General features: G+C 47.5%; 1 protein-coding gene across 1 annotated transcript in view; it reads right to left on the bottom strand.

The window, feature by feature from the left end:
• Nucleotides 1–23,021, bottom strand: part of EEPD1 (endonuclease/exonuclease/phosphatase family domain containing 1) — a 113,924-nt gene extending 90,903 nt beyond the window's left edge. Inside the window, exon 1 of the mRNA XM_063115034.1 lies at nt 22,147–23,021. Within this exon, the coding sequence (XP_062971104.1) occupies nt 22,147–23,021 (875 nt within the window). The remainder of the gene's footprint in view (nt 1–22,146) is intronic.
• Between the last annotated feature and the right edge of the window lie 4,266 nt (nt 23,022–27,287).

Raw genomic sequence — 27,287 nt, 5'->3', positions numbered from 1 at the left:
ATCCTTGTAAAAACAACATGGGAGGTGTGGCGAAGCTCTGTGGTGTGGTTTTAATTGCAAAACAAAAATCAGCCGTTTACATAACTTTAAATTTAAAAACCACAGTATGGATATTGTTTTTATTTGTGTATAGTCTTTTGAAAGGTAATATATTCACATGATTTGAAAAATCAAGATGCTATAAAGAGAGACACTGAGAAATGTGGCTCCCACACCTGTCCTGGCCCAACCCTCCACCACAGATTGCCATTGTTTGGTTCTTTGATGTCAATCCAACATCGCTAATGCATTTACAAGCAAATATAAATGTATATTCTTATTTTTCTCTCCCTTTCTTACACAAAAATGCATGAGATGTACAAGAGTACTTCAAAAAGTTCATTAAAAATTCATATTATTTTTTAATTCTATTTTTCCACAAACTTTTTGAAGTACCCTCATATACTATTCTTTGCCTCACTTTCTCCTCTGAATAAAACAGAATGGAGCTTTTCCCCGGGGGCCTTTTCCTTCTCTGTTACAGCTGCAGAGTGTTCCCTGTGCGGCCAGGCCACAGCTTGTTTTAGCAGATACAGACTGCTTCCACAAACAACACAAACAAACGTGCAACCTCATCCATGCTTGTCTGTGAGATAAATTCCCAGAAGCAGACCTAGATTTTAATTTTCCCCCGTGCTACTATCTTATAAATCCTCTTCAGTTTTGTCCAGGGCTTTTGTCAACAGTGAGAAACGTAAGAGATGGGAATTGGGCAGAGAAAGTCGTGGACATCCTTGTCTCTGTCAGCAATAGTAGAGAAGGAACTACAGCTGTGGCAAGTGTCCTGCCATCCTGCCCTTCCTCCTCCTCCTCCCTGTTGACACTGACAAATAAAGAGTAGAAGAAAGAACAAATGAGCATACGGGATGTAGAAACAAACTCACTTAACAGTCCTATGGAAAAAGCAGCCGTAAGCTCCATGTGACCCGCTGCTCCCCGGGGCTGAGGTCTTGGGGGCAGCAAGACGAAATCTGGACATTTCCTACCTTCAGTAATGTTACCATATTTATTTATCTCCTACCCCTTTCTATCCTCATTTATCCACATTTCCCTCTAAAATGAGGGGGGTGGTTGGGGCTGAGAGCATGAGGGATCCATAGGACACAGGCTCAATGCAAGGTGCTAATCACTCTGGCTACCCTCAACTTGCACATTCAACTCTGAACTTCTCTGTATGCCTCCCGTGTGTCAGACTGTGCTACATGTCAGGAGGGCAAGGACAGAATCTGTCATCTCGAGCAGCGTACAAAATAATTGACCCTTGGATGGGCAGCTGCATTCCACAGTGGCCAAAACACGGAGGTGAGCACAGGACACCAGGAGCACAGGACACCTGAGTGGCAGCTGTGTGGCACTGATAGCGCAGTTCTCCAAGAGTGAAAGGGAACAGAGGCACGCCAGGGGAAATTAAGGCAGAGGGGAGTGGGGTGGGGTCGCAATACGAAGAGGGCATGTGGACAGGAGACTGCTAACCACCTGGTGGACCCTACTCGGGGGTCCTCAAAATTCTGCTTGCACCGGCATCACCAGGGAGCTTGTCAAATGCACATTTCCCAGGCCAGCCTATGGAAGTCAGATCTAGGAGGTCTTGGGTGGGCTCAAGAATCCACACCAAAAAAGCACCCCAGGTAATCCTTCAGCAGATTATCCAACCTGACTTCAGGAAGGCAATGGCAGTATGGAGTGACAGGAGTGAAGAACAGGCCTTAAGGGTCCAGGTCACTCTGGAGCCAGCAAGGGAGGAGGAAGGGAATTTTGCTGCAGGTGCATGATGCAGGAGGCAAGGGCATGGGCTTGCAGAGCGGGAAACAGATCTGGGGTGGAACTGAGTGGATTTACAACTGAGACCCACTGTCCCAGCAGTCACACGGCAGAGAAGGAGCCTGACTGGTCCAGGACCAGGGGCAGCTTTCCAGAAGAAGGGATTTTAAGTTAGGATCTGAGCATGAGCTGGCATTAGTGAGGAAGCCAGGCAGATACATGTAGACTCCAGAAATACATGGCCAAGTGCTAGGAGTGTATGCACTTAGTCTTCCCAGGGCTGCCCTGACAGCCCCAATCCCCAACCTCAGCACACACTCCTTGTGTATGTCCCAAGTGTGTCTAACAAAGTTTCTCCTGCCTACTTCCTTGGTCTAGAACAAGCTACAGCGACGGGAACAGTCACTGAATCCCCAAAATTCCAACAGCAAGGCCAGGGAGGGGCACAGCGGCCCTGGTTTCTGGGAAGGGTATGGGGGCTGCAGCCTGTTCCTCTGCTACCCCCAGAATGAGAGTGGGCAGGGCATGAAGTGGGGGGAGAAACAGCTCTCCCCATGTCACCTCTGCCTTCCCCTGCGAACCCAGCAGAGCCAAGTGGCAAGGGTGCGCAGGACAGGACCCAGATGAGAGAGGTAATGCCTGCTGCACGGGCGGGTGGACAGTTAGTCACCCCCCAAGCGCTTCCTCCAGGTGTCCCACAGCTGTTGTAAACAGCCAATGCCCTGCCAATGACCTAATTCCCTTATTTATGAATTCGCTTCTGATGGAAAAAAGTCTTCATAGAGTTTTTCCTATTGCTCTATAGTTCCTGTACCCAAGTCCCTTAGGTCCATCTCTGGGACACGGGGAGGAACCAATCTCAACCTAAAGCTTTCAGAATCAACGGGCGGCGGTCAGGAGGGTCCTCTAGGGAAAGCAGCCACACTGGGCATCACGTAGGCCAATGGAGGGGCGTCTCAAGGGTGGAAGCAGGTGAGGGAATGTCCTTAAAGCCCCTCAGGTAATCATAATCGCCTTTCACAAACAAGCCTGTGCACCTGCTGGGAGAGCGTGGGCCCAGGAGGTACACCCCTACTTGCATCCGTGTGTGTACACTGGATACATACTGGAGTTCTACCTACAATTTCTTTCGAGGAAAAGCTTCTGCTGATTTCTAAAGTCTGCAAACCACTGTATACAGACAGGTTTCTATGTAATCATTGTCCTATTCCTAATTTTAAAATAATGCATCACGACCTCAACCATCCTATAGCACTTGAGCATGTAGCCCCAATATATGTATATATTACTTATTGATAAATCATATTTAAGTACAAATATGATATTATGCACATTACAAAATACAGCTGAACTAGAAGTGTTTAAAGATGAGATAAAATACAAAGAGAAGTTCAGGGAACCTTCAGCCCCCACGGCCCAGCAGCAGTGTGGGGAGGTAAAGACCGATCACCAGGGCAGAAAGGAAACCACTGAATCCCTCAGATTAAAACTGGAATATTGCTTCAGTCAACTGTATTTTAAAAATACAGGTTGAGAATCCCCAATCTGAAAATCTGAAATCCAAAATGCTCCAACCTGTGAAACTTTTTGAGTCCCAACATGATACTGTAAGTGGAAACTTCCACATCTGACTTCCTATGACAGGTCACAGTCAAAACTTTGTTTCATGCATGAAATTATTTTAAAATATTGTATAAAATTAACTTTGGACTACGGGTAGAAAGTGTACACGATACATAAATGAGTTTTGTGTTTAGACTTGGGTACCATCCACAAGACATCTCATCATGTATATGCAAATATTCCAAAATCAAAAAAATAAAGAAATCTGAAACACTTCAGGTCCCAAGAATTTCAGATAAGGACTCAACCTGTACGAGTATGAAAAAGACAGAGGATCTCTGCAAGAAAAAGTTGATTTGCAAGTTAACGAACGGTTCATGGGTAATCTCTTTTATTCCATGCAGAGAATGCATTTCTAATTTGAGGGCTGTGAGATCCTGGAGATCCGATGGAGAAAGGATCTTCCTCTTGGAAAAGTACCATCCTGCCTAATGCAAAGTCTGTCATCTCTTTTCAAGTTAAAGTCAAGACTGTGGAAGTCAAAAAGGAGTTTTCTCTTAAAGACCCATAGAGAGAGAGAGTTCTAGACTTTAGACCCTCTAAACTAACAGAACATCCCCTTGGCTCAAGTTCTCTCCCTGGGGCAATTACAGCAGGAAGGCAACTGACCACTTCCGAGACACAGTTTACCTTCCAGAGTTGCTGAGCCTGGGCCAAGCACTGTTGGAAGCTGCAGCCAGCACGGGGCAGGAGAGCACGCCCTGCCTCACGGTGCTTCTCGCGGGGTGTGCACATGCGTACTATAGTAGTTACCATTCTGCAGGACTGGGGGTGGGGGAGGCACAAAATCAAGAGGGTCTAACACAGGCTCCTGGCTGGCTTCTCCAGGAGCCACATGATGCTGGCACCTACAGGAAGAGCAAGGTTGGCAAGAGAAAGGGAGGAAAGACCATCCCAGGCAGATCCTAGATGGGGAAATGGAAGAATTTCTGACCGGCAGGAGCATCAAGGCCCTCCCTATCAGTACGGAGAGTCTGGACTCCCCAAACAGTACGTGGAACCACCTAAAGCAAGGGTTTCAAAAAGACTTGCGAGTCCATTCTTGCCTTGCGAGTCCCACTCTGACTGCAGCAGATGCATAGGAGGGGCTTGGCAATAGCCTGGACCACAGAGTCAGGCCCAGGCTCGCAACAGGGACAGTGACCACGGGGGTGGGTGGGGGTGACTACGCCAGGAACCAGGCAGGTGCTTTACGCTTGTTCACCTGGTTAATCAACAGAACAGCCTTCGGAGGCAGGTACATTCTCTCTCCCATTTTCCAGAAGAAGTTGAGGCCCAGAGCGCTTGAATGGCTTGCCTGAAGTCAAACACTTGTTGAACGGAATCATGAAAGGAGATGTGAAAACCACTAAGTTAAATAAGATATCATTTAAAGTGTACAGCAATAAGCCTTTTATCACCTTGGTGAGAAAAAATTTATATATTACAAAATTCGCCCATTGCAAGCACACAATTTAATGATTTCTAGTAACTCTATAGATGTGCAACCATCACCACAATCCCGTTTTTGAACATTTGAATGTTTCCTTGTGCCCATTTGCCATCAGTCCCTATTCCCACCCTCAGCCCCAGCCACAGAGTCACCGTCTGTCTCTAAAAATGTATGCAATAATGTTTTAAATCAAAATGTACTTAATCATGTTTGGATGTATTATTTTTCCTTCCACTGAGGATATTCCAAGTACCTCAGAGCTCCTTGGAGAGAATCAGGCAGCTTTTATTTTTAGCTCATGCAACTTTATGCCATATGCTATTTCCTCCCACCTCTTTCTTCTCACTGAAAATGATTCATTCTGCTTTCTGGCATTTGTTTATTTAGGATCACACTTAAAATAGAGTCAAACACATATCAAGTTAGCATGATCTTAGATCAAATACAGTATCTTTTTAGTTTTAGGTGTTTCTCTGTACACAAAAAGTAACATTTTATTCCAATTAGGCTTTAATTTTTATTTTATGGAGGTCATTACTAAGGAAAAATTATACTCTCCCCTCCAGAAGTACAAACACCGATACTTGAGTATCTCAAACTCTGCTAATACTTTACCTGCATATTCACAAGTTCATAGCATCGGAACTTAAAAAATTTTATTGAGATATCCAGTGCATAAGAGAACTTGCCCAATTCCAGAGGCTCCCATGAGACCTGACTTTTCTACCCCCAAATGAGGCACAGGATAAGAAATCCTACCTTTGCTTTCTTTCTTCCAAATTTCTGCTCTTTTCCAGACTGTGAGAGAGAGGATTTATCTTCAGGCTGCTGCTGAAGTGAGTGGCTGTCTACCAAATGCACTGACTGTCCCCTCGCGCCCCCATCACATGCGCGCCCTGGAAGGATGTGCTTTATCCTTTTCAGGAATCTTCCTCCTGCTGGGCGGGGCCTTTGCTGGCTTCTCTGCCCTTCCCCTGTTCCCGCCCCCACCCTGGGCTCACCTTGCTCAGCAGTGAGATGGGTCAGTTTGCAGTTCCCAAGTTCTTCCTTTAGGCAGTGGGCCCCAGCCGGGTGTCCTGAGCCTCACTCCTTGGCCCTGCTGCCTCCTGCACGCCTCACCCTCTGTGGCTGAAAGGGCCCCTGCCACCCACAGCCTCTGCCTCCCAGCTCTCCCACTAGGGGAAGTCGCCCATTCACACTCTTCAACCTCATTGGGACCGAGCAGTCGCCCTCACAGACCCTCTGGCTTTCCCTCCTTCCTGACCATCCAAGGCCCCGGGGTACAGCACTTCTACTGGAGCCAAGGAAAGTCAGGCAGGCCACGCTGTGGTCCCCACAGTGGTCACACGGCTCCCAACACCTTCAGGATGGCTCTGGAGCAGTGGATCTCAACTGAGGATGATTCTGCCCCAAGGGGATATTCATTTGGAAATGTCTGGAGACAGTTTTGGTCGTCACACCCAGGGAAGGGGGTGGTTCTCATAGCACCTAGTGATTAGACGCCAGCAATTCATTAAACATACTACAAAACAGGACAGCCCTTACAACAAAGAATCTGGCCCATAATGTCAACAGAACAGGAATCTACAACAATTTCAAAATGAAAAGTTGAAAAGGGCAACAGTACATATGAGGACTTATATCAGTCCTTACTGATTACTTGACTTTTTTTAATCTTAAAAATGGATTTGTGTTTTGAAGAAGACTAAGAGACATGTAATCTGTCTGATCCAGGTACCCACACTGGCACAGGGTCTGTACATGGGAAGGTATTTAACCTTTTACCTGGTGAAGGCAACAGAACAGCAGGCAGCACGACCCCCTACTCAGCCAGTAGCTGCCTGGCATAAAACAGGGCCTGGGTAGCTCATGCATGCAGGCAGCAATTGATCCAGGACCACAAAATGCGCAGGGCAGTGGATCTCAGCTGTGTTTTGCATATCAGTGTCCCCTCCTAGACCCTACCCCAGAGCTGCAGCTTTGTTTCCACAGCCAGACTGACCTCTTCATAGTCCCTGCACTTCTGGTGCCACTGGCTGTCAATCAGATATAAGGACAGATGCAGCAGTCTGCAGAGCCCAGGCCCTCGCCACAAAGGGTGCTGGAAAAGTGTGAGCCTCCACACCTGCAGCCCAGTGGGTGGTGGACTCTACTGCCCACCAAGGCTCACAGGAAGGAAATTTTCCAAGCGCAGAAAGGGGTCTGTTGGGAAAATGGAATAGTTTGGTCAGGGCCTCGCCTCGGGTCCAGTTGGGGTTGGTACAGCAATCTCTGTAAGCAAATCGTGTGTGGGGGTAGGTGGAGTTAGTACACATGCACAAATGTATCTTTTTAGTTTTGTTGCTATTCTTGTGTTCTAGAGAAAGAGAGAGAGAGAGAGGGAGGGAAGGAGGGAGGGAGAGAGAGAGTTTTAGTGAAACAGGCATGTGGGCATCTGCCTCAGGCGTCTGCCCTGAGCGTCTGCCCAGCGCAGCCATGCTTTCCAACCTGCGGCTTCCAAGGACCTTTTGGCCAGTTACCTAGCTCATAGACCTGCATCAAGGGGTCTGGTGACCCAGCCTGGCATGTGAGAGGCCTGGTGACCCAACCTGGCATGTGAGAGGCCTGGGGACCCAGACTGGCGTGTGAAGGGTTTGTGACCCACTCTGTGAACAGGCTTGAGGGGTCTGTGGGCTCCAGACCCAGCCTTAGCTCGACAATTGGCCCAGTTGGTGCAGGATTACCGGCAGGTAAAAGAGCCCAACAACTAGTGTGGTCGCGTAACTAGACAATTGGTGTCACAAACAGGATTAAGAGCTAGACAATTGGCGATATTGACTGGATTCCAGACATCAGTGTTAGCAGTAGCTCCACAGGGTCTAAAAGAACAGCAGTGGGCGAGAAGGCAACTGAGTCCCCAAGAAAGTGAAATGCAGTGACAAGGGAGGAAAAAAGGGTCCAAGTATTATTTACATCTTTTGTATGTTTTAAATATTTCATATAAAAAATCAAGGCTCCTACTTGAACACCAAAAACAAACTTCACAGTTTGGCCTTGAACTATGCAAAAGACCAAGGTCACGGCACCAGGCTCTGAGTTTAGCAACCACCAGGCCATTTGGAAACCTGGTAAGAGAAAGAGAAATTTCTAATTTTCACTAAGGCTGCTTTTAAATTAAACCAGATGCCAGGTGCCATTGGGCTTGGCTGAATCTATCTACAGAGGAGAGCTTACAAATAACGACTGTAGTCAGAAGGCAGTGTGTGCCAGCTGTGTCCAGGTCCTCCCGACACCACCACTCACCGAGCAGCAGAAGCGGCAAAGACGCAATTAACTGCAAAGATAAAGATCTATTTAAAAGATGGTTGTGTTTATAACTCACGCCTACCCAGGCACCACGTAGTGGAGACACGTACAAATACATGTCTGTGATCACATACGAATCCACAAACAAGCAAGAAGCAAAAAAGACTTACAAAAATAAGACTCAGTCAATGACATCTAAACCAGGAAAGATAACTCCAAGGTCTTTGATCTCAAATTTGACCTCCAATGAAGTCTGACTAATGCCAGAGTTATTTTGCACAAATAATATTAATCTAAAAGTAAACATTTATAATTTAGAGTCACTATATATTTTTTGGTTGGTTTGTTTTAAGCCAACAACATGTGTTTTGGCTTTTCTGCTGGGTCCATATTCATATTTGTGTATCTACTTACACAAGAAGATACACGGACAATCTAAGATTTAGAGTACAGCCAAAAAACTCATTTATGCTTAAAAAATGTGAAGCATGGAGAAAGGTAAAATGAGCTGAAATTACCGAGGGTGAGACTACACGGTGGAAGGAGACTGAACTGAGATCTGCAAGCATACGAGACAGCCTCAAACAGGTTCTGACTGGCTAGGTTTCATTTCTACTAGGAAAGATTTAGAAAAACGAGCCTAAATTACAAACGAAGGACATAGTAAGCAGAGGAAGAGCATCATGTGAGAAGGACAGTGGCTCTCCTTTACGGGGACACTCAATAAATGTGGTGGACGCATGTGGTCAACCACTAAGAAGCAGTCAGAAGCCAAACTAGCTGGCAAGCTTAAGAACAACATTTCTGTAGATTAAATGCACAACATTTTTCAAGGACATGCCTAAGGACATATATGTAACACTTTACACTTGGGAGGGGGATGAAGGAAAGACATTTGAAAAACAAACCCAAAGAGAAGTGGGGCCCTGCACTGACAGGGTGCTGTGATGTGAACAGTGCAGTGACTGAGCTCCCTGCAGCTGGGGTCCAAAAGAACACAGGAATTAACATCATCTATGTAATTCCACTTGTCTGCAGTGGCTTAGGCAGTGTCCTGTAGAACACGCTCCTTCAAAGGGCCTGGGATATGCAGATATTGTGACGAAATTTCCAAAACTCACCTCTCACTGCAAACTGGCAAACTGTCCATGACATTTTGGCTTTAGGTAAAAAGTGTTAAACTTCCATCTGAAACACATAAATGTGAAAATCAGAGGACACCAAGTACTCCTCAAGGCCACTGTTAAAAGCCCAGCTCAGAGAGGGCACTCCAGCCAGGACCACAAAGCACACCAAATGGAATTCTGCAGGTTCCTTCCCAACAGCACGTATGTCTCTGTAGGATCCTGGGCACTTTTTCCTATTACAAAGCAATTATTCTAGGTTACCTCCTGATAGAATGACTCCATGACCAAGGGGCAAGGAAGACGGGAAGAGGTACTTTGTTCATTTTGGAAACAAGGCATTGGTGGTTCAGTGGTAGAATTCTCGCCTGCCGCCATTTTGGAAACAAGTATGAAAACAGTCCACCCAGATATGAATAGACATTTCTCCAAAGAAGATACACAAATGACCAATAAACACATGAAAAGACGCTCAACATCATTAGTCACTAGGGCAAGGCAACTTGAACCCCCAATGAGATACCACCTCACACCCACTACAATGGCCATAGTCAAAAAGACAGACAATAACAACTATGGGGGAGGATGTGGAAAAATAGAAGCTCTCGCACACTGCTGGTGGGACTGTAAAATGATGCAGCCTCTCTGGAAACCAGTCTGGCAGTTCCTCAAAATGTTAGGCATAGAATTACCATATGAGCCAGCAACTCCACTCCTAGCTATACACAAGAGAAATGAAAATAAAAGGGGACTTCAAAAAGTTCATGGAAAAACAGAAAAGATAGTACAAATCTTTGCATGAACTTTTTAAGGCACCTTATATATATCCATATAAAGACTTGTACATAAACGTTCAGAGCAGCATTACTCATAATAGCTGAAAGTGGGAACAACCCAAATGTCCATCAACTGATGAACAGATAAAAAAAAATTGTGGTACATCTATATAGTGAAATATTATTCGGCCATTAAGAAAAAAATGAAATACTGATACGTGCTACAACATGGATCAAAACATTATGCCAAGTAAAAAGTCGGACACAAAAGGCCATATATTGTATAATTCCCTTTATATGAAATGTCCAGAACAGACAAATCCACAGAGATAGAAGTAGACTAGTGGTTGCCTGGGGCTGGGAGGTGGGAAGTGACTGCCAACCGGTATGGAGTGTGTTTTAGGGCTGATGAAAATGATCTGGAATTAGACGGTGGTAGTGGTTGCACAACTTTGAGAATATACTAAAAACCACTGAATTTTACACTTTGAAGGGGGGTGAATTGCATGGCATAGAAAGCATATCTCAATTTTTTTTTTAAAAAAAGCAACCCTCATACAGCCCAGCATTCCCAACCTCACTGGATGATGGAATCAGACGATTGCCCCAAGTGCTGGCTAGGAACCACTGCAAGGCAGCACCCCCCAGAGCACAGGGTCCTTCCCCTGTTAATACTTGTCTCCCCATGCTTTCTAGATACGGAAAGGCCAGGAAACAACTGTCCCCTTTCTTAACCTCCCATTCCCATCTCCAGGTTTATGGGTTTGCTACTTCTGCATCTAAAAAAGTTTGAACTCTGGGTAATTCTGCCTGGCTTTGAATTTCTGCTCCACACTCACCAACCAGGTGACTTCATGCAAGTTTACTTAAATACTTTAATATAAGCTTCCTTATATGTAAAGTGGACATACTTCATCTACCTCACTGGGGTGCTGGGAGGATTAGTGAAAACAAAAGGCTCAGCAACAGCACCTGGGGCAAAGTAAATATCCAACATATATTAACAGCCATTCATTTTTGCCACAAATTCCTGAATGCTACTGGGCTAAAACCACATGGAGCTACATGTACATGGCTCCTGCCCTTATGAAACCTTCTGTCTAGCAGGCCAGACAGTACCAGCGTGTGATCTCAACAGTGACTGTCATGGCAGGAGACATGCGATAGGGGAGCCCATGGCTGGGGTGCTGGACAATCGAAGTCAGGAAAGCCCACCTGAGCTGGCTTCGTGGTGGTTACTGAACCTCTCCTTCCACAGCAATTCTAACGGGTACCAAGTTCTCAGCAGCAGACAGGTACCAAACCTCTACCTGAAATTGGTTCCTGGGCTTTGGCAAACCCACGTGTCAACATTGCCTGTAGCCAAGGGCAAGTAAGGACCTTGGCAAACCAGAGGCTGCTGCCTGGGGTGGGGCGTGTAGAAGGCTCAGGTCACCACTGCAGCTTCAGGTGAAAGCCCAGGACTGGCCAGCGTGAAGAAGAGAATCCCATCCCTCAGGGCTCGCCCACACCCACCATGACCCAAAGCCACTCCTCCTGTCAGAGTGTCACTCCTGTAACTCGAATGTAGCTTTCTCTAGCACTTACACTGAAACGAGTACCCTGAAATCATTCTCTCCAGAAAAAACTCAGAGGAGCATGCTCCTCACAGTCAAGAAGGAAACCCCTGTGAAATTTGTCTTAAACTATCTGGTTATGGGCTGAATTGTGTCCTCTCAAAAGTCATGTGTTGAAGTCCTGACCCTCAATATCTCAGAATGTGACTGTATATGGAAACAGGGTCTTTAAGGAGGTGATTAAGGTAAAATGAGGCCATTTGGATGACCTTAACCCAGTATGACAGGTGTCCTTATAAGAAGAGGAAATCTGGATGCAGATATAGAAAAGACCACGTGAAGACACAGGGAAATGACAGTCACCTACAAGTCATAGAGAGAGGCCTCAGAAAAAACCAAGCCTACTGACACCTTGATCTCAGACTTCTAGCCTCCAGAACTGTGAGACAATAAATTTCTGTTGGTTAAGCCTCCCGGTCTGTGTATGTTGTTATGGCAGCCCTCGTAAACTGTATACAACTTATCTATGGGAACAACCACTCTTCCTTGTTAGAATTCAAGGGTATATGGTAGAAGCCGTGATCATTTTCCCTCTCTGTGGACAAAGCCTCAGGGTTGGAAGGGACTTTTGTGATTTGAAAAATACATATATATTTAAATATATAACTTTTACCAACAGAATCAATCAATCAAAATACCACAGCTGGGCCGGCCCCGTGGTGCAGTCGGGAGAGTACAGCGCTTGGGAGCGCAGTGGCACTCCCGCTGTGGGTTCGGATCCTATATAGGAATGGCTGGTGCACTCACTGGCTGAGCACGGTGAGAGTGACACCACGCCAAGGGTTGCGATCCCCTTACCGGTCACAAAAAGACAAAAAAAAAAAAAAAAAATACCACAGCTGTTTTTATAAACACAAATACTATATCGGAAATCAGGGTTATGGTTGATCTTTCAGTCTTATCTCTCACTCACCATCCGGTTTGTATCTTGCTTTGGTTGAACAATGGCAAGAAATTCCTGATTTTCACAGATATGTGGTTGCAAATGGTAACATTTTGAACAACCTTCTTGTAATCTCAGATGCTATTCCATTTACCTCAAAGTTTAAAAGATAGAAGCAAACTTTTATTTCTAAGTTGAAACTCTAACAACATCTAACTACTTGCATCTTTATTATAAACGTGGGAAGCATAAAAACTAACATAATACAAGATTACAAATCAACCCCAGTCTCGCTAGGCATTTAACAGAGTTCGGCACATGTATACTATAACACCACATACAGTCTCCTGTGCAGATGCACATGTGTGTGTGGAATATACTATAAAGCATATGTACTTCACAGGGCCTGGTTTTCCAAAGCCTTGCAGTTTCAAATATTGACCTTGCAAGGACAGGAAATTTCCCTCAGGCTATAAGTCTCTGTTGCAAGATAAGGATTGTGGCACAGCAGGTTGCTGGCTCAGAGACAGACTAGTTACTGATTGTTATGTAAAGATACTGAGAAATTGCTGTAGGAAGGAATGTTTGCTAAGATCAAGCTTGTGTTGATAAGAGCACTTAATTGCCTGACTGGAATGTCATCTGGCTCGTTTCACTGAAAGTTACCAGCCTATATTGTTAAACTATAACCCCACCTATGTTCTCTTCCTGTAACTTCCTGGTCTGGAAAATAAATGCAGGAAGAGAACCCCAATTCAGCATTAATTTCCCAAGGAAGGGCTGCCTCTCACTGGAGGGTGCCTGGGGAGTTAACCTCTTCGGGGCCTCTCACTGCTTGAAAGAGATGGGCTTGAGTAATCCTTTGCATCTCTGTCACCCAGGGGAAATAGGGTGACAAATCCCTGGGGGGCGAAGCAACGCAAAGCAACACATGTGGACATGTATTTAACATTAAAAAGAATCAAACTTTAAAATTCAATTCAGAACATTTAAAAAAAGACAGCGTGGAGTTACAATCTGGAAAGGTATTTCATAAGCCATCTAGTCCAGTCCCCGCTTTACTCCCTCCCAGTTCACAGTTACCCACGGGTTTCCTAAGCAGTCCACCTACGTCACTGAAGAAAGTGCCAACTAGTGCAGGTCTTAGGTCAAAGTAAAAGCTCATGACCACTTTACCTTTTTTATTTCTAAAAGTTGCAAGAGACTTTTGGGGGAGAACAGTGACAATGTATCAATGAACTCTTGGCTTTATAACTAGTGATATTTTTGAGTCAATCTTCTAGAGAAAATAATAGTAACAGCCTGTTAGTGGGTCAATAAAGCCTGCAGTTACTGCCAGGTGTCTGCAATATACATACATGGCCAATGCTGTCTAAGAACAAATATATAACTTGGGCACAGGTACTAGTGTTTTAAAAAAACACAATAGACGTTCTCCTAACCAACCTCAATAAGTCTACCAGACTGTCCCCGTCCCCTCTGTAAAGCACGCTGAGGATATCCCTGCACTTGGACTATTCCCAGCTGGGTCAGCTGTGCACTTCCAGTCTCCACGGGGGGCACCATGCTTACTTGGGGTCCCCTGTGTCTGCCCCAGACCATCTATGCCAGCTGTACACATCACTATGGTCTCCTAAAACATGATAACTGATGATAGATTAGTGTGAGCAGAGAGAAGTCCTTTCTAAGAAAGCAAAGATGAATGCTTGGAAAGCTTCTATAAAAGCAAGTTGTTTAAGAAATCGCTGTCAAAACAGGTGTGGGCAAGACAATTATAAAAGACTGAAAAGACAGAAAAATGTAGTACCCTGCACTCAGTTTGCTTTGCAAATATCTTTGCTCCACTTTGAAGAAACAGAGACTAGAACACACACACACACACACACACACACACACACACACACACACTGATATCATTACATGTAAGTATACTTATGAGAAAGATTATGACCTAGGGGATTTAAACCAAGTTGGTTAAGAGAGCTGGTAGTCTAGTATGCAGGCTTGGGTGACAAATAAAATACAAATAAGCAGGAAAGCATCACTGAACTCAGAGTAGCTTTATCATCATCAAACTTTAGGGTCCAGCAGCTCAGACTGTATTCCAAGCTCCACCACTTAAAAGCTGTGTGACCCCGGGTGAAATCCCTCAGCTTCCCTGAGCCACGCCTTCGGTATCTGTAAAGCAGGGTTAATAAGGACACCACAGGTGAAGGCCACAGTAAGTATGCGTGTTAATTACCACAGTTTTTGTTCTTAGTGCAACTACTACTATCCAGTGAACACTGAAGGTCCAAACACCAGCAGGCGGCGAGAGGGGCATGACGTGTTTTGCTGTTTATAATGAGTGTTCAAATTTAAAAAGATAATCATTTTGTAAAAAACCAACAACTAGGATGACACGTTGATCTGAAGCAGCAGAGTTAGTCCACCGAGAAAGGAAGGAAAGAGCCCTGAGTCCGTGGTAGTTCAGCCCAAGGCTTAATGCCAATCATGGGTAATTTGAGGCCACTCAAATTTTTACTTTTTCCCCCATTCAAGAAAACAGACTGCAAATAAATAAATAAATTGTAAGTCCGATTGAATTTGCTTAATGGAAAACAAACTCTAGAAAAGTTTTTTTAAACAGGGTACTGGATCAATATTTTAAGAAACAACAATCCACTGGAGACCTCTTTCTTTAAAAGACACCATGCTCTTAGTACAGTTGAGAAAGACAAAGCACTGATTTCACCTCCAGTTTTGGGGTGAGCAAATACAACTGCAGATCTTCAGAACACCCAAACGCACTGAACTTTATTTTTTTTGTTAGCTGGCCGGTACGGGGAGGGAACCCCTGACCCTGGTGTTAGCGGCGCCACGCTCTAACCAACTGAGCTAACCAGCCTGCACACAACTTTAAACGTGGCAACGAGAACAGCATTCTGCTAGTGAAGCACTGCATTTCAGAAGTTTACAGCAGCCTCGAGATAAAACAATTGAAGGCCCAGCTTAACAGCTTAATCAGGTCATGGCTGAACCAAAACGGAATACACAGGAAGCAAGGGCTCACTGGAAACAAATCGACATTAGTGGAGGAACCGTAGTCAGTAAAGAAAATCCAGGGTTTCCTTATCCATGAGTTTGGAAGAAGGATTCAACTTCTCTCTATAATGAAATGTTTACTCTGAGCACACCTCCCCAGGGTTCCTAGCTATCGGAGACCAGCTGTTTGGCAGCTATCATCAAAATGGGACCTAAGAACTGTGGCTCCAAACCAGGCCTGTGTACAGTCATAAGAAAGAGGGTCAGGAAGCTGTGAAGATTCCTAGAGGGTTGGTGGAGGACTAGCAACCTACCCAGGCAGAGCAGTTCATTTCTGTGGCATCTCCTAGACGTTTTGATGTGAGGAGTCACTGGTGTGGAATTGACACTCGGCTGTACATTACCACACACAGAGCAGGATGTTTATGATGAGCAAATTCAATTTTAGTGAAATGTATCATTTTATTTGTCAATGGCAGAGATCGTTATTAGGGAATTCTGGGGTACAAAGCTTTTGTAAGGTAACGTAATTTTAAAATAAAAACAACACACCAGGAATAGCGCGTACCTCGCCGATTCCTAAGAGAGATGCTTGTATACCAGATTCTCTCCCTGTGCGGCACCTTGCGTGGGAGCCTGCCGTGTTCCTGTCTGAGCAGTTCCGATTTCAAGTCTGAGTGGAAGGCCCAGCTTGGATCAGCCACTCCTCAGCTGTGGACTTATACCCCAATTGCCACCACATGCCTGCCGCTCAGAACGTGCCCTCAGACCCCAGCCTCCTCTCCACAGCTCTCCACCCAACCACCTGTCCTCTCCCCTCATCCTTCCCGAGGCTGAGGGCTCCACATACCTGCAAAACCGAGCAGACACATACCAAACCCCTGAGCTCTCAGGTCCCTTGGCAAGCTTTACTTCCTCCAAGTAAAACTGTGAGCTCCCTGACCACAGGGCGGGGTCTCCCTGTGCCTCTGATCTCATCAGGCAGTGAGCACAAAGCAGGTCTTGGATTGAGTTTATGTAGACATCTCCTGATAGAAACAGTCACCTCAAATCCCCAAAGCATGCCCCTGTTTTATACATCATTGATACTAAAAAGTGTGTGTGGCTTGTCAGATGCCCGTTCTGAGCAGAGGACAGAGCACTGCCTCTACTGCATGTGCTATGGAGCCAAGACCCCACAGCTGTCCAGGGCACAGCAGCAGCAGCAGAGGGAGGGGCAAGGCCCCCAGCCAGCTGCATCATGTTGACATAACACCTAGGCATGCAAGCCAGCCCCACGATTTCTTAAATGTCTCTGAGGCTATCTTCTAGGAATCTCAGAGCATTTCACACAAGCCACCTGGTTAATCACCACTCCATCCAAAACATGGGCAAGTCTTTCCAGTTTTTACCTCTGAAAGGTCCCTCATCTCCACCCACTTCCCCATCTCCCCAGTCACTATCCCTTTTAGCCTGAACGTTGCAGCAGCCTCTTCACTCAACTCCATGAGCCCCCCCAGCAGCCAGAACCTGGTAAGAGGTCATTTCATCAGCCTCTGCTTCTAACCCTCTGGGACTTCCTTCTGCTATTAAAATAAAAGCCTTGGAGGCCCCACCCCATCTGGCCCTGCCTCCCTCTGCATCCCCATCCACCTGCTACTCTTGCAACTCTGGCCTGCTGTCTGGAACAAGCACTCGCAGGTTCCTCTATGGAGCACTCTTATCCCCAACTTTTCCCATGCCTGGCTCCTCCTAATCCATCAGCTTTCAGCTGAGGCCTTCCTTGACCCCCATCTATCTAAAGAGGCTTCTCTTCAACTCATCTCCACTTCCTCAGCATTTGCCACTTCCTGTAATTATTGATTTAACGTGGGGACCTATCTCCCCACCTAGGACAGAAGCTCCAAAGGGCCGGGACTTTTCTTGTTTTCCACCTTATGATCAGAGCCTGACAGAGAACCTGGTACCTAGTGAGAGCCCCCCCAAAAATCTGTTGGATGAATGAATCAGTAATAAAGGAATGGATATCCCCTGGGAGAATCAACACTATTAATCCCCCCCAAAAACCTCGAAATCAGATAAAGAATGGGCCCAGCTTTCTTGAAAAACAAAAGTAACACCCTTGCTTTAGTGGAATAAACCCCAAGGGTACCCAGTCTGGGACGTCCCTTCATTCACGCTGTCTTCTCTTACGAATCCCCAGCCATCTTATTATTGACCACCTTTCTCTCTGGAAATGACCTAGGGCTCCCTGGCTCAGAAAATCGGAATTCGCATTGGAGTCGGGCCCAAGGTCGCAGACTTGCATTTGAGGGACCAGGTGGAGAGGCCCTGATGCCCTCTGGATTTGCACTCCTCTGGCCACAAGCCCCATCCTTTGGTTCCTTTGGAACCAAAACAGGAAGAGAACAGAGGCCTCTCAAGGCCTGACACAGTCCTAGGGGTCTAGGTGAAGCCCTACTTCTCCCCAAGACCCTGATACCTGGCCAAGCCAAGGACCCAAGACTGGGAGGAAACAGCAGGAGGGCCGGGGTCAGAGGCAGCAGAAGAACACGGAGTTTGGCAAAAGACATGCCGAATCCCTGCTTTGAAATCAGACAAATGTCTGGCTTCAAATCCTGTTTCCAAAGTCTAGGTTTCTGAAGGCCACAAGGATGCTGTTTAATCTCTCTGAACCTCCATTTCCATCACTGTCAAAATGGACTTCACAATTTCTACTTTAAGATGACTGCTGGGCATTTTGCCCCCAGATATCATGCCTGGCTGTATCCACCCACCCTTGAATCCCGCAGGATAAGCCTGTTATTCATATGGGAAAAATAAAACCAGCTATCAATCATACTCAGTGACTTGCCCCCAAAATCTGGATTTGCCAGACTGTTTTGATGCTGAGCCGTACAAACTGATCTACATTCACTTAATTCTGTGAAGTAACAAGGCCAAACTGATTCCTGAATTTAGCTTATGCATGTACATAGCAGGCATTCAATATATATTTTCCAATGAATGAGTCATACAGCAAAAAGGGTTGTGTCTATATTGATCCTACTAATGAACTAAAGTCTCTTTTTTCACAACCAGTGCCTATTGCCAGGCACTAATCCGCCATATGCATTGATAGTGCAGAAAACAGATTTAAATCATTATAAGGCTAAAGACTTTGACGCTTGAGTTCCCTTCTGATGTAGGCCACCGGGTAAATGAGCAACTGGGAAGTTAAATCTCCTTATTTCTTTTGGAGATTATCTGTCAGTTACCCCAGGGTTTATACTTTCAGTAACCAAAGGGACTTTTCAAAATAGAACAACTCCCCAGCAATAAATAAATAAATAAAAATTAAAAATTAAACAATCTTCATTCATGACAGTATGTGAACTGTCACCAAATTTTGCAAGGATATTTAGCAAAAGCATTCCTCTTTTAGTCTTGCTCCATGAATACTGAACAAGGAAAAACATTGCCTAAGACTGAGATTTGGCAAAATAATCTAATGAAACCCATCAGTTATGTGCCACCAGCATGGCATCCCTGAAGGTTCCTGGTGACTGTATGATTATCTAGCTTGGTACTATCCTACCTCAGGCTTCACGTGCAAAACACAGTTTCCTGCAGCTCACACATGTTCGTCCACCAAAGTAGCAGTATCTGGGGCAAGAAAAGACTCTAACTCCCATCCCATGCAGGTATCCTTTAGCCTAAGAAAACACATCTGCTAAAATGAACTCACTGAAAGGAAAACTAAGAGCCAGCTATTCCATTTGCAAAAGAATTAGCCAAGGGTATCTTTAAAATGCCTTTACAATGGATTTAATTTAAGAAACTGTGACTGGCACGCAATTTGGCAAGTACCCTTGATTAGGCAGAGAGCAGGATGCCTAACCAAGAGGCAGGATAAGGATGCCGTGCTTACAAAACTCAGCACACTTGCAAAGAGCATGGGTCTAAACTCAGAAGGTCTGAGTCCTAGTCTCATCAGAGTCACTAATGAGCTGTGACAGAGGCAAGTCATTAATGTCTTTGGTTGCAGTTTCCTCACCCAGAGATGGAGAATCATTAATAAAAGCAAGCATTATCTACATCCCAGGGTTAGTAGGGAAATCAAAAGAATGGGAAAGCTGTTAGAAAATACGAAGGCATCTCCAGAAGTCAGGGGACTCTCCCGTCATATGCGTACATGTATGGAAGTAAGAGCCACTCGGAAAACTACCTGCATCCGCTCTTGCTCATACTAAATTTCCTCTTGCTGATAAAGAGAACAACTGGAATGTAAAAGATTTCTGTGAATCAGGATGAATTCTCTCTTAGAGGATGACTACGGCTCTCACTGAGGACATGAGATCTGCTCTGTGACAGCTTTTGGTACCCTAGGAAAATCACACAGGCAAATGCACCCAGCCAAGCTCTCCCAGAGATCAGGCCCTAAGCCTATTAGTTCACGTTTACCAGACACTAACAATATACTAGAAGTATCCAGAATACTGAATCCATTGTGACCAGGCAATCGGAACCACCAAGCCACGGGGACAGCACATGTGGTCAAGTTTAGAATGTGATGGGGGTGTAGGTCACCTTCCCAGTCCCTTACAGCTGCTCCCTTCGACACCCTATTGGGTTTGGGTAAGCTTTTCCTGCACTCTCACCTGAAGACAGCAATTCGATGTATCCAACAAATCATCATCCCTCTAGGAAACCCAAAGAAGAAAAAACAGGACAAGCCCTAACGACCATGCTGGACAAGCTTATTAGTGCTCTTCCTCTGAGTGCCTCCGGCTTCCCTGTGTCCAGGTGCTGCAGAGTGGAGCTGTCCAAGGCCAGCTGTCTGCTCACTGTCCCAGTTCCTACCCTTCACATTCCTGTCCTAGAAGCTGAGTAAGCCCCTCAAACCTGGGCAGAAAGACCAGCATAGGGTTGAATAACTGTAGGGACGTTCAGAACAATCAAAGGACAAAAAGCACCTGGAAAGCTCTGCATGCATTCACCGACCTTGCAAAAAAAGCTGTTGCAGGGGGAGGAGCTTTAAAGGGAAACCCAGAGGGACAGCTGATTGTACAACACCTAATACAATGGTTCATAAACCTGAGTGTGCATCAGAACCACCTGGAGGGTTTGTTAAGCACAGAAACCCAGCGTGTCTGAGTCAGTAGCTGATACTGCTGGTCCAGAGAACCACACTTGAAAAACCACTGACACAGTAAATGGGTGAGGGCTGCCCAGTCTGTCATTCCCACAGGGGCAACTTCTGATCCTGATGCATCACCCCATGTCCCAAATTGAGCCTTAAGAAAACTAATAATAGGAATTAAACAGTCCTGTCCCCCCACCCCCCGCTCTGGATTAAGAGAACAACTATCAAGCCACTCCTAACCAATATCTCCCAGAGCTGAGTCCAGCTCTCATCTGTGCACAAGATGATTTTGCAGAAGGTGTGAGTTACGGTGCAAAACAGCAGTGTGGGAAGAGCACTCAAAGCGTCCCCGGCCCAGTTCTCAGACATCAGCACGCCACTGGGACGGTGCCAGGGAAATGTTGTGACCTGCTTCTCTCCTCACTTATTTGTCCTGATCTGCCACAATGCACTGTGATTTCCCACGGAGACCTCACCTCATATCATCCAGCAACTCAGTGCAAAGGAAAGCAGCAAGTAGCCACAAACACTGCACCTCTGGTGGGTGGCAGGGCACAATCCCTCAAGACCAGGATCAGAGGTTTTCTGACCTGGAAGGGACCGTTGCGAATACTTCTGTCCTTCCCAAAGCTGATTACATTACACAGCACACAACTTTACTAGCAGCAGGAGTTACTGCCACAGCAATATTGTTTTGATTTATGGGGGGGCAGAGAAGAAGGGGGATGGAAGTTCCTACAGAAAGCACTGTTATGAATAATGTAAACACTTGATGATAACAGCCTATCCAGGTCTCTTCTCCTTTGGTTCAAATGGGAAAATCTAGCCAATATTCACACACACTTCAGCTTGGCCTTTTCTGGCTATGGAACAGGAGAGGTTACACAAATTTGGGGCTGCACCTGTGGGACCGAAAACCAACTGCAAATTAAATAAGGTAAAAGAATGAAGAGTGATTCATTCACAGTATTTTTGGTAAATATAGACAGTATGTGTTTGCAAATACTTGCTCTTATTAAGATGATTTTGTGCACAAGAATAGGCATATTTGATGAAACAAATGTGATTTCCCCTCCATCAATAAAAAAAATCCAATGAGCTCTTTCTCACATGCAGAACTGTGTACCAGTTCCCAGGTTCTGAGTGCCTGATTTGGGATAAACCCTGTGAAGTCTTGCGAGTCAAATAACATTCTCCAAAGCAGTAAGACGAACACAACCTCCACTGACCCCAAAATTACGAGTCCATCTCAGGTATACCACACTCAAGACACCGGCCATGAGCCAAGACAGCAGTATTCAGAAAATTCCGGAGCAGGAGAGCCTAGCCTCAGGGGACAATATTGTCTGAGGCTCAAGAATGCTTATTAAACACTCTCGCCCCCTTCCTACCTCCAAAAGAGTCCATTCATTTGCATGCACAGATGAGGCCACGAAAAGCGCTGCCTTCACACCCAACCCCCTGGCGGCTCGTCCTCACCTGTTTTCCAGGAGCGTCATGCACACCACCTCACGCACCCCCGGGTTGTTGGCCTTCTCCACCGAGCAGCCCTGCAAGTTCCAGGTGGCCAGCCTCAGCACGGGGCGCCCATCTCTGGTGCCTCCAAAGGCCTCCACCGATGGCCTAGTGGAGATAATCTGCGTGGGCCCCCCTGGCGGCAGGTCGAGGTCCTCACTCTGCAGGCTCAGTGAGGTGGGGCTGGGGTGAGGCTTGGCAGTGAACGTCAGGCCCCCGTTGGTGTGGGTGGACGGGGGCCTGGACCGCTCTGCAAACACCTGGTGCCGTATCCTGTCCAGGAAGGCAGCATTGATACCATCCATCCTCACCAGGTCCTCCACGCTGCGAAAGGGACCGTGCTCCCGGCGGTAGTCCACGATGCCAAGGGCCATCTTCTCGGTGAGGCCGCGCACGCTCAAGAGCTGAGCCGGCGTGGCCGTGTTGATGTTGACACGTGGGGTGAGGGGTACGGTGGCCAGGTGGTGAGGCTGCTGCTCCACCAGCAGGTCCCGCCGCAGGGAGCTGGGAGAGTGCTGTGCAGAGTTGCCCTTGCTGCTCACGCAGATCTCAAACTTGACCTGCTCCAGCTTCGTGGCGCCCACGCCACTGACCAGCGCGAGGTCCTCCACCTTCTTGAAGCCCCCGATGTACTCTCGGTACTCCACGATGCTGCGTGCCACAGCACGCGTCACCCCAGGCAGGGTCATCAGCTCCTCCTCCGTGGCAGTGTTGATGTTGAGTCGCTCCTGATTCACCAGGATGTTGCTGAAGTTGCAGGCTGCGCTGAACTTTCGGCTGTGGGACAGGTCCGAGGGGTCCCTGGGGATGGAGCGGTGGCAGCCCAGGGTGCTCCCCATGGCCGGCCAGGATCGGGGGCAGGAGGGCCTCACCGCGGCAGAAGAGCTGTCCAGCTAGGGAGGAAGCCCAGAGACCTGGCAAGCACAAAATAACGGAAGGTGCAGGATTTAGGAGCTGAAGCCGTTGCCACAGCCAAACACCAAGTCTTCCATGCTCAGTGTCCCAAATTACCTGTCACTTGGCCACCTAGAAAAGAAATGAGCAAATCGATCGAGTTAATCAATTTGCATTAGCACTTCCTACCTAGTGCTGCAGTTCGTGACCAGGAGTCTGGGGCTGGTGGCCTCCCGTGAACCCCTGAAAACGCAGACTCAGTGAGGCTGGCCCATGGGGGTTTTCCAACGAAGAGATCCGGTTTTCATCACACCGGGGTCCAAAACGGCTACGAGGCGCGTCGCCTGGGAAGATAATTAACCCCATCAGCCTCCCGTCGCTCCTCCCGGCCTCTCCCAACCCCGGTAGCTCTGGGGGCATCTCCCCACTTCGGTCACCCCACCCGGGCTCGAGCGGACGGAGAGGGCGTCCCGTCCAGCCCCGCTCCACGCCTGACACCCAGCGCCACCTGCGACCTGGGCAGCCCGTGCTCGCCGGTGCGGGCGCCGAGCGCCGCCGGCCCCCAGCCCCACCTCTCGGCCGGCCTGTCCCTCTTCCACCCGCGGCTCCGAAGCCTGAGCCCAGCCCGGACAGCGAGGGCCCCTGCCTCGACCCGGCACCCGCGCGGGGGTGGGTCCGTGGCCGGGCCCCGGGACGCCTCCCGCGCCGCCTCGCTCCGCGTGTCCCGGCTCTTCCTGCGAGAGAAACTCTCCGCGTCGCTCTCCCAGAGCCGGCAAAAGCCGCAGGGCTGCCCGGGGGCGCGGCAGGGGCCGCGGAATCCCGCTGCCCGCGGGGCTGCACCGGGACCTGCAGCTGCAGCAGGACTTGCGGCGGCGTCGACGCAGTTGCGTTTATTCGGGCAGAAAGTCCTGCGCCCAACTCGGCCGGCCGCGGGCTCCACCAGCGCGTCGGAACCCCAGCACGAGAGCCACGGCTGCTGCTCGCGCTCGCTGCCAAAGCCCAAGTCCCGGCCGCGCCGCCCGCGCCTCCACCGGCCCCGCGGCCACGCCCCCTCCCGGCCCCCAGCTCCTCCCCAGGACTCCCGAGGGCACGTGGAGGCGGGGCCCGGCGCGGGGGCGGGGCCCTGAGTGCGAGAGGCGGGGCCATGGGGCTCGGGGGCGGGGCCCGGAGCGAGTGGGTGGAGAGCGAAAGTCGAGAACGTGGGCGGTACCATAGTGCAGGGGCGGGGCCAAGGCGCTAGGGGGCGGTCCCTGGGAGGCGCTGGGCGGGGCGAAGAAACGAAAGGGGCGGGGCCGACGCCGCGTTGGCGGGGGCGCGTCAGGGAGGCTGTCCTGAAACCTGCTGTCACCAGATCCACGGTTGCTGCCCGTGACCACAGGCTGGTTATGACTCATGGAGGCTGGTTAGTGTCGTCCAAGGCGACACCCGCCCGGCAGCTTTTCGTCCCTCTTTGGAGCGTGGGGACAAAGGCCTGGGCACTCCCTAGGGGTCCAGGGCCTCGCTCAATTCTGCAGAACCTTCGAGAGGAGACTGAATGGATCTTCTTATTTCTACCCCCCTTTTAGGCCTCCCCTTTGCTCTGCTCAGAGAGGTCCTCCAGCAACGCTGGCGACTCTGGGCACTAGCAGAGGGCATGCACCACCCTCCTGTGTGTTCACGTAGCTCATATACATCACACAGGGTTGCTCGTTAGCACTTTTAATGCGACAAGTGAATAAGGGTGTGTTTCTGTAAGAATTAAATCTCATCATTACAAAGGAAGGAGATGCTACTGGGAAATGGAAGCTGTTCACAAAACTCAGAACAGTCTTTGGATCACACTGCTAACTGACAAATTTAGTTAAAGATTAGAGAGACCGCTGCATTACACTGTTTAATTAAACATACCTGCGGTGATACCATTGAAGACTTTGACCTGGGCATTTAATGTCCTCTGATGTTTCATCCTCAACCACTGTGACCAATGCATCTGCTTTAAAGTCCAGGGGCTGGGTCAACAAAAACAGTAAAATCTCAGGTACTTCCTACGTGAAAAGAGTAGCAGCCCAGGCTTGACAAAATGCTGCTACTTTTCTGGGGCACGTTTCCCTGCTGTATAAATTAGACAGGGCCCTCTTAATTGCCAGGTGACAGAAATGCACCTCAAAGTAGCTTAGACGGAAAGGGGGATTTGGTGATTCTCCAGTGGAGAAGTTGACGAGTAGCTCTTACTTTAAGCATGGCTGCATCCAGCTCAAATTATGTCAAGACACGGTCTTACTTCCTCCATCTCCGGCTCCATATAGTTGTCTTTGGGCTTCACTGTCAGGCAAGCTCTTGCCACGTGATGGTGAGAATGCTCATCTCTCCACCACCCCTTCCTGCCCAGCACTATGCCACATTACTTCACTCACTGAGATCCTGTTGAGGTGAGGAGAAAAATTGTTTAAGAAAAGCAGGAAGACTTCTTAGAGGAGAGAAAGATATTGGTTGAGCAGAACTCCGTGATGGTCAGTGCGGCTATGGAAGAACAGCCTGGGAGCATGACCACTTGGGCTAGAAGTAGAGAAACCATGCACTTTATTATCCATACCAGGACTCTTTGGAGGTTAAGAGGGAACACTATTAATAATTTCACTGGAACGACAGAAATAATCTGGTTGTATTCCCCATAAGCCAAACGATACGGTCCCCCTTGGTAGAAATGAAACTGAGAGGCAGCTAAACTGCAGTGCATGAAACACACGCACACGCACACACATGCACATGCACACGCACATGCGCACACACGCACAACAAGATGGCTAAATTTCAAATGACTGACCATGTCCATGTCGGTAAAGACTCAGAGGACTTGAAACTGTCCTGTGTTGCTGGTGGGACTGTAAGATGATACTTCCTTTTTTTTCTTTTTTTTTTGGCAACTGGAACTGGGATCCAAACCCGTATAGGGCTGCACTCTAACCAACTGAGGTACCACCATTTTGGAATTCAATCTGAAAGCTTCTTAAAAAGATAAACATGCACCTACAATGTGATCCAGCCATACCCCTTATAAATGTTTACCAAAGAGAAAGGAAAGCATAAAACTCAAAGACTTATACGTGGATGTGCATAGGAGGTTTTTTTGTTATAGCCAAAATTTAAAAACAACTCAAATCCATCAGTAGGTGAATAAATGAGCAAATTATGGACGGGAATACTACTCAGCAGTAAAGACAACCTATTAATACACACAACAACACTGAGCAATCTCAAAATCCTGATGCCGAGTGAGAGAAGACAGGCCAAAAAGAACATTATGTGATTCCATTTAAATACAGTATGAGAAAGTACAAATAAAGGTATAGATAGAGAAAGCAGATCAGTGGTTGCCTGGGGATGGGATGGAGGGTGGAATGGACTTAAAGGAACACAGAGAAACTTGGGGCGGGGGTGTGAAGGCAACGTTGTTTGGGAGGTGATGGTTCATGGGCATCAAAACTGAAAGAATCATATACTTTAAATATGTGCAGTTTAATGTACTACATATATACCTTAATAAACTTTGAAAAATCTTCTAAATTAAAAAAAAAAGGAATGCTCTTTGAACTTAAAACACAAAACAAAACACGAGAATTTTACTGGGGGTTGGGTAGTGACGATGAGAAAGGGAAGGGGAGTGGAGGTGCCCAAGAAGAAGTTGAGCTGGCACAAGCAGAAGAGAAGACCAAGGAACATTCCCCAGTTGGGTTCAGGGCCCAGGAGAGGGGGGTCCCAGACGCCCTCACGGCTAATGGTGTCTGCTAGTCTATCTTGTCTGCTCTGTTATTACCTCTTGCAACCCCCCACCCCCAGCCCACCCCACAAACACTGAATCTTTAGTAAGGTTGTCATGGCCTTGGGACGTGCTGTTTAGGAGAAAGAGGTAAAGGCGCTGAATCTCTCTGGGAAGGTCAAGGACACTGAGGAAGGGACAGCTAACATACGAAAGACAGGGAAAGGTCCAGGAGTCATCGGAAGCAGAAAAGGGGACTGTGAGGGACCCACGGAAATCCTTGACTTTCCAGAATCCTCATGACATTGACAAGGTGTCTGGGGGCCCATAACACAAGGAACGGGGGGCCGAACCCAGTTTTTTGACTCTTGAAGGATGTGAGGGCTCAGCTGACATCTGAGCTCCATGAGATGTCAAAGGGCAGGAGTTACATCATTGCAGCCAAATGCCGCATCCTGTGGCCACGGCCCCTTAC

The sequence above is a fragment of the Cynocephalus volans genome, chromosome 11 (genome assembly GCF_027409185.1).
Source record: "Cynocephalus volans isolate mCynVol1 chromosome 11, mCynVol1.pri, whole genome shotgun sequence".
NCBI lineage: Eukaryota > Metazoa > Chordata > Mammalia > Dermoptera > Cynocephalidae > Cynocephalus > Cynocephalus volans.
The sequence above is the reverse complement of the archived record's forward strand: the minus strand, read 5'-3'. Positions and strand labels throughout refer to the sequence as shown.